The 7,868-nt window shown below is 39.3% G+C and overlaps 1 protein-coding gene across 1 annotated transcript in view; it reads right to left on the bottom strand.

The window, feature by feature from the left end:
- Positions 1-1,318: 1,318 nt before the first annotated feature.
- The window catches only part of LOC117497214 (protein inscuteable homolog), a 47,646-nt gene continuing 41,096 nt past the window's right edge, over positions 1,319-7,868 (bottom strand). The window contains 5 exon segments of the mRNA XM_034149088.1: positions 1,319-2,318; positions 4,236-4,312; positions 5,365-5,520; positions 6,576-6,642; positions 7,647-7,825. Of these exon segments, the coding sequence (XP_034004979.1) occupies positions 2,190-2,318; positions 4,236-4,312; positions 5,365-5,520; positions 6,576-6,642; positions 7,647-7,825 (608 nt within the window). The 3' untranslated portion in view covers positions 1,319-2,189.

The following is a 7,868-nucleotide window of genomic DNA, read 5'->3' as shown; positions in this document are numbered from 1 at the left end:
GCCAATAAGACGGAACACTATGCAGGGACTATTTAACATGTTGTGTTTGCTCGCTAGGTGTCTTTGCTTTGTATGAACAGAAGTTCAACTGCATCCTGTTTTGTATTCGAATGTTTTGAATTGTATATATAACTTTTATTCATGTATCTTTTCTTTTAATGTTTATTTTATTATCTTTGCTTTTTAATGACTGTTTTTAAATGCCATTTTTTTTAATGTCTTTCATTTTTGTAAAGCACTTTGGGCTACCTTGTGTTGAAAGGTGCTATATAAATAAACTTGCCTTGCCTTGTAGTTAAAATGTGTCTTTTCAAAGATTCCTTAAAGGTTTCTGGTTATCTGAGACTGAGGGTGTTTCTCAATGTCGAGGAAGGCTGCTCCAGAGCCACTATTTCAAGCATCGAGTCCCGCCGAAGGACTGTTCCAATGTCCAGGATACTTGGAATTCTACCGAGGCCGGCGTACTTCGTTGCGGGAAATTTCGAGGCTCCACATGTGTAGACTCCGCGGTCTTAAAATCCCCACAATGCTTTGCGCACGGACCAATTTCCAAATCTTTGGCGGAAATCGCTCTCCATTTAAGGCGGGGCCTCGCATATGACGCACACCTGTTAGCCTGTTCCACCATTCTTCGTTTTCCGAGGCTTGGAAGGATTCTTGCCTCGCTTCTGAAGCAACTGACTCAGAGGTACATGTGCTACCAAGCAAGCGTCCTCGACATTGAGAAACACCCAGAGTTTCATCTTCTCAGAAGTCCACTAGGTGTGCATGTCAACTAAAACTTCCAATGAGTGATTTTTGGACATTTGGGGGTAATAGGTTATAAATACAAAATCGACACATTGAGAAACATTATATTTTATTTCTGGCCACCTGGCGAATATACGAGGAGGCGTGTGGCGCAGTGGATAGAGCGATGGTGTTCGGATCAAGGGAGCTGCAGGTTCAAACCCCGCAGCTTTGGATAAAAGCGTCTAACAAGTAACATGTAATGTAATGTAATAAGTCCAAATTGTATTGTCTTCTTCGCTCTGATTTTGGTCTCCACCAAGGAAAATCGGTTTATTTTTTTACAGTGAGTTCACAAGCTAGTCTGAGTTCAGACTTTTTCTGTATTCTGATATTTATCTCAAAACAAAAAAAGCAAATTTGAAGTGGCCCTGTATTCCTTTTCAATTGTTCTGTCAGCAAACTCTTCTATATGTTATCTGGGTGTTCTTGCAAGTTCCAAACATTCTCAGTAAAGTTCTTATGGATGAACTTTATATACCCTTTTTAATAAAGAAGCAAACAGCTTTGTGACAGTAATTCACTAGAATGACACTGAATATTGCCTTTATTCCATGCATGGCATACAACAATGGTATTTCTTTTTAAATAAAAAGTATTTATTTATTCAAATCCAAGACCATTTGTATAGATTCATTCTCCAGTGGTGGATAAAACATTTGACTCAATGGCATGAAAAGTTTAATAGAATAACTCAACATGCCACACAATGCGCGTTGAATAGTGAATAAAGGCCTTCAAACATCAAACTGAAAAGAAGTTATTCCAACTGTAATAATTTAGTTTTAAAAGGTGAAGTGGCTTCTGATTGAAAACACAAAACAGATAATATTTTCTTTGAGACAATAAAGAGAATTTCTGCAGACAGAAATCTCGGTACTCCAGATGCTTCGGATCATTTGTATCGGAGGCATTTCACCGTGCGATCCTCTTGAAAAATCTCTTTCTCTGTCTCTCAGATAGCCAACATGCTTCGTAGACAATATATTGAGACATTGTACGAATAAATTGCACAGTGGCAGAATATAAAGCGTTTCATTCTGGAGGTTATCCTTTCATTTGTCAAATTGTACAAAATGCTTACTGATATACATTTCCCAGAGGAACAAAATAAACGGTACACATTCATAGCATTTAATAAGGTCCCTTGGTTGCACTGGGCAATGCATGTATGTACATTTACTTCTGGATTCATGCAAGCTGACACAATCTTTTTACATTTTTGCATGATTTTCGGACAAAAAAACACCTTCTCAGTGACGAACCGAAGCTCTGCTTTGGGAATGGATGCTTTGCTCATGAGTGACGCTGCTCATTAGTCCTCTCCTCTCATGAAACGGTGAACGTACACCATCTTTTCGCAGGAGTTGAGCTCTGCCCTCTGTTTCCTGAGCAGCGCGTCACACAAAGCTCTCCTCCATGTTGGAGCACAGCAGGAAGGAGTCCACGAGTCGCGGTTTGATCAGCTGCTGGTGGTCCGCCGCCTCGATGCTGTCTGGACACCCCGCTGCCAGCCTCCTCAAGGCAGCCTGACACACACACACACACACACACACACACACACACACACACACACACACACACACACACACACACACACACACACACACACACACACACACACACACACACACACACACACACACACACACACACACACACACACACACACACACACACACACACACACACACACACATCAGTATGTATGAGTAAAACCAGCAAAACACATAATGCATGATCTTATTCGGCCAATAATTATATATATGCCCATATGTACTGTATATACTTTAGCTTGTTATATGTTAATACCCATATCCTTCTATAGATTACACTGCACTGCACTGTCTGTTTTGGTAAGACACTAACTGGTCTCAGCATTTGTGCTTTGTGCAATGACAATAAGGTTGAATTGTATCTAAGGTAATTTAATAATGATGGCAAACACACATCAGTACTGTATGTATGAGTAAAACCAGTAAAACACATAATGCATGATATTATTGAGCCGATAATTATATATCTTTAAATTTATATTCTTCATACCCATATGTACTGTTCATACTGTATATACTTTAGCTTGTTATATGTTAATACCTATATCCTTCTATAGATTACACTGCACTGTACTGTCTGTTTTGGTAAGACACTAACTGCTCTCAGCATTTGTGCTTTTTGCAATGACAATGAAGTTGAATGAGAATCAGAAGGACACAGAATTGTATCTAATGTAATCTAATGATGGTACTGTGGTATGCAAACACTAACATGACCTTATGTTATTGTTTTTATTTTTATTCATACCGTTACTTACAAGTATTCCCTTATTTGTATGCTTATAAATCTTGTGTACTTTTGTCTTACCTTTTCTTATCTAATCTCATTTCATCTGATTTATCCTGTTTTATCTTATTGTACTGTATCCTATCTTATGTTATATTGTTATATTATCTTACCTAATACCTTACCTAATATTATCGTTTTTTCTCATACTGATATTCTGTACAAACTGTGCTGTTGTATTTGTTGTAAAGTGTCTTTATTGTAAAGTATTTGTATTGTATGTACAGCACTTTGGCTCGAATAAAAATCGTTTTAAAAATGTGCTATAAAAATAAAACTTGATTTGATATGATCTTATCCTATTGTAAACCCCTCAAAACCCCTTATGTGTCTGAGTCCCAGTCAAAATCTCCAAATGTATTTATACTGCACTAAATCCAGTTCCAAGAAACCTATTCCAATAATCCACCATGTCCTTTTTTCAAACCCTCCTCATGTGTTTTCAGGAGAACATGTGTGTGACGTCTCCAGCCAATCCACCCAGCAGAGGCTCCAACACGTATGATTACAAAAGTGTGAAAGCTCAGCAAACCTTTGAAGGTACAAATTCAACACCTACAATTGCTCTACGTGACCCCTCGGATAAAAGGGATAAAATAGAATCACATTAATTTGAATGGACGAGCGAGAGTACAGTGAGGAGGAGAGTGAGGCAGCCCAATTAAGACCCTGACCATTATGGGCTTCAAATCCCCTCATCTGGTCCTAATAATCATGATCAGAATGAGAGAGTGATACAGTAAGAGGCGAGCAGGGCTTTTATTCATGATATGTACATATTTAAAACATACAACGTTTGAGATCCGTCAGCTATCTCCACATGGCTTAAAGATACGGAGGGTGTGATATATTTTCAATTCTCACACATTGCCCTGTGGATGTAATTAAATTGGACAGTCATTTGTGCTCTGATGTTAAACACATGCAGGCTCGCGGTATAATGCCCTCAGTTTGTACTATTTAATGTAAGTACCATATAGCGAGTACAGCTGAAAATGTATAGTATTTGACTGAGATGGGCTGTTTGAATTAGATATTTGCATTCATGACAGGGAGTCGTTCAAACATATCTAAGGCTACACACACACACACTTTGTACCTACCAGGCAAGCGACCAGCACTGAGTCGCTGTTATTTCTCTCAGTGGGGGAGCGGCACAGTTCAATGAGACGAGGAACAGCTACAGACAGCGGAGGGAAACAAATAAGCGTTACAAATGTTCCCTTTTGATATCAAATATAAACAGATGTGAACAGAGACAGCAATCGCTTAGACATTCAGAGTAGAAACACTTTTTTTTTTCAGATGTTGATAAAAATGTCAGAAGATTAAGACGTCAATAAACGTTTAATAAGGAAAAATGTAATACTTGTTCACTAACTCCCTCAAGAATGATGACAAATAGGATCCAACTACAATGCAGTGAATAATGGAGTTGTTATAATGGCATTACCCTTTTTTACCTACGATACGATAACACTTTATTGACAGATCACATTTTTCTTGCATCAGAGCAGCTACATTTGTAACAACAGGGAAAATTGCTTATTTGATCACTTATTAAATGCTGTTTGAGAAACTAGTGTTTTTGACGCATGCATGTACTGTACGATGAACAGGGAATCCGAAAACTGAGTAAAATGTTGATAATGAGAGGTTACAGGGGGCCGTTTCCCCAGCAGCAAATCTATATCAAAAGCCCTATTTGCATTCTCTCACACAACAGATCATTCTTCATTCATCCAGTCGTATGCTCAATATTAACCAAATTTTTTTATCAAAATGACAAAGTTACAACCCTTTCAATTACTACTGTGTCACAAGACTGAAATATAGTCTATTTCCGGGGTCTCCTTCCACCGTTTGGTCACACAGAAGATAATCATTTTGAATCACATAGGCATGGATTGTGTTTTAAGAATTTCTCCATAAAACTGATTCAAGGCTTTTTAACTTTTTGCCAGCAGGGTTTATTGGACCTTTAAGTGTTGTGTTTTACAGTTTTTCAGCACTACAGTATATTTGCTCCTCTCAAGAAGAAGAATATAGGCAGAATAATACTTTATTCTTCTCACAATGGCAAATTGAATTCTAACTTAATGTTTAATTTTCACACACAGGAGACAAATGAGGCCCAAAACCCACACATTCTCGACCGAATGCTTTTATAAAGAGGCGTCAGATGGGAGGAATCATCAAAAGTGTTATTGGGAATCCTCATGTCTGCCCTACCTTTGAGCTGGATGGCTATCTGGGAGACTTCAGGGTCTCTGCTCAGCCGGGCCAGAGTCACAGCGGCTTTCTGCTGAACTCGCTCGCAGGCGGCGCCCTCCGATGGACTGACGGAGGACGGCTTCTCTCCGAGGAGCAGCAGCAGGCGCTCGATTCCTGGGAAGAGACATAAAGCATCCTACAGATTAGCATGAAACCAAAGATTCAGAGGTGTCAGGGGAACAGAGATAAGATAAGACGAGATAAGAATGACTTTATTGATCACAATTTGGGAAATGTTGGTGTTGCAGCAGCATAAAAAGACATGGCATTGTACAATAGATAATAGATACATCTTTGATGCACAGAAAGGAAGACATATGGTACAGAAGTTACAGTAAAACACACAAAGAAAAGATTATGGAAGAACGAAAAGAGGAAACCGACAGTTTCGGCAGACACAAGCCAACAAACACATCAAATTGAAACATAAGCAAAAAAAGACTCAGACATAACAAAGTGCTCAGGTGATTTGGAAAAAAGCCCAATTTCACACAACCACTCTCTAAAAGGATTTAAACCAACCGTGCAGTTAGAAAGCGTAATCAAACGCTACGAAAAAGATCGAGGTGAGATAAAATCAGCAGAGTGAGGGTTACAAGTTATTCTTCATAAGTGCTGAGATTCACAACTTCATTATAAAAGCATGAACAGTTTTGGCAAGTCATTGTCAAATTGCATAAATATTCTGTAAAGGAAACAATAACAAGCCCTTAGATTCATTTATAAATGTTTATCGACTGAAGGACCAATATATATATTAGAGCAAGAATTTAAATGCTGTTCAATTTAACAGATACTGGCACAATTAAAGTCTTTGCGTGTATTTTATTATTAACATGATTAATTTAATTGGGTTGTATTAAATGGAATATGTTTAACGGGGTAGATTTGCATGCAAACATTTAAATTAAAAAAATACTGAATTGAAGGGATAACTAAATTATTTAAAATAGTATTTAGGTATTTTATTTTTATTTTTTATTATGTGCATATGCTCAGTAGGTTGATGTTTTATTAAAGCACTTTCAGGCTTCTTCCCTTATAGTCTGAAGCTGCCATCTTGAGGATAAAGGAAGAATTACACAGATGTTTCGTGACCGTGCAACGTCCATTTATGAATTATTATTATTATTATTACTGTATTTTTAAATAAGAGTAAGAAGGTGTACCTTGGTCTTGCAGGACTTCAGGAGCACACTGCTCCAGAACTGAGAGGTTCGCCAAGATGGTCACCACCTGAGAATAAAACAATAAAGGGTCAAAACATAATTACACCCTTAAAGGTAGGGTATGTAATTCACTTCAGAAACACTGTGTTATATTCCATGGAATGCTCTTAACATCCCGATAGCAATGAATACATTAAATGCTTTGACAATAAATACATTAAATCTGTGGAAGCAGTAGTACTGTAAAAAGCACGACCAATCATCTGAGCCGGCCCGGCTAAAATAACTGGATGGCCTACCTGCCTGTCAGCCTTCCATCTGTGCACAAACTTATCTCGTGCCCTCATTGGGCAATACTTTCAAATTCTAGCGCATTCGAGCTGGTTTCTCCATTCTTACCTACCCTACCTTTAACAATTTGTAACTATGGTACCAACACTCTACCACAATGCATTTAGATTTAAAAACAATTAAAGATTCAAAGGTTTTATTGTCATATGCACAGTAGCTAAAGTGTAGTGTAGAAAAACTTAAGTACCAGGCTCTTTCAACGATGCAACATAAATATAAAAGACATCAAACAACAAATATTGTGCAAAAAGAAACAGAATAGAAAAGTAGTGCAAGAGATTGTTGGAGGTGACCAACGTGCAACTATTTTTGCACACTTGTATAATGTATATAGTATCCTCAGGGCCGTCCCTCCCTACAGTCCGATCATGCAGACTGCGTGGGGCCTCACCTTGCGGAGGGGGCCTCATCTTGCGGAGGGTGCCTCAACTGAGCCGAAAATGCGGCGCACCTATGCGCTGCAATTAGTGTGCCACTAGCACCCCCTCCCGTCGACGCTCGCGAAACAGAGGGCCTCATCATATAACTTTGCGTGGGGCCTCATGTTGGCCAGGGACGGCCCTGAGTATCCTTCCTATGTATGTAACTTTCTACTGATCATTCCTTTGGGTTTTAACTTGAACTCATATGCAGTGACGTGTTTTCATGCAGCTTTAACCAAACCATTTCCCAACAAGGACTCGGTAAAGTGCATAAATCTGATCTGATCTGGTGCTGCACCTGGTCTTTGGAGTAGGGCGTGTCGACCCTCTGCCGGTCCCTGCAGGCCTGCAGCAGGATGTGGATGGCGTTGAGCTGCAGGAGGATCTCACAGGCCATGCTGTCGAAGAACGTGATGTTAGCCAGCGCTGCAGAGGCCAGGAGGAACACCTCACCACAGGAGGCGCTGTCACACAGCTCTGAGAGAGAGAGGCATCCCTCGTTAGGGACAGTGGGTGCTTT

This window comes from Trematomus bernacchii, unplaced genomic scaffold (assembly GCF_902827165.1).
Source record: "Trematomus bernacchii unplaced genomic scaffold, fTreBer1.1, whole genome shotgun sequence".
NCBI lineage: Eukaryota > Metazoa > Chordata > Actinopteri > Perciformes > Nototheniidae > Trematomus > Trematomus bernacchii.
The sequence above is the reverse complement of the archived record's forward strand: the minus strand, read 5'-3'. Positions and strand labels throughout refer to the sequence as shown.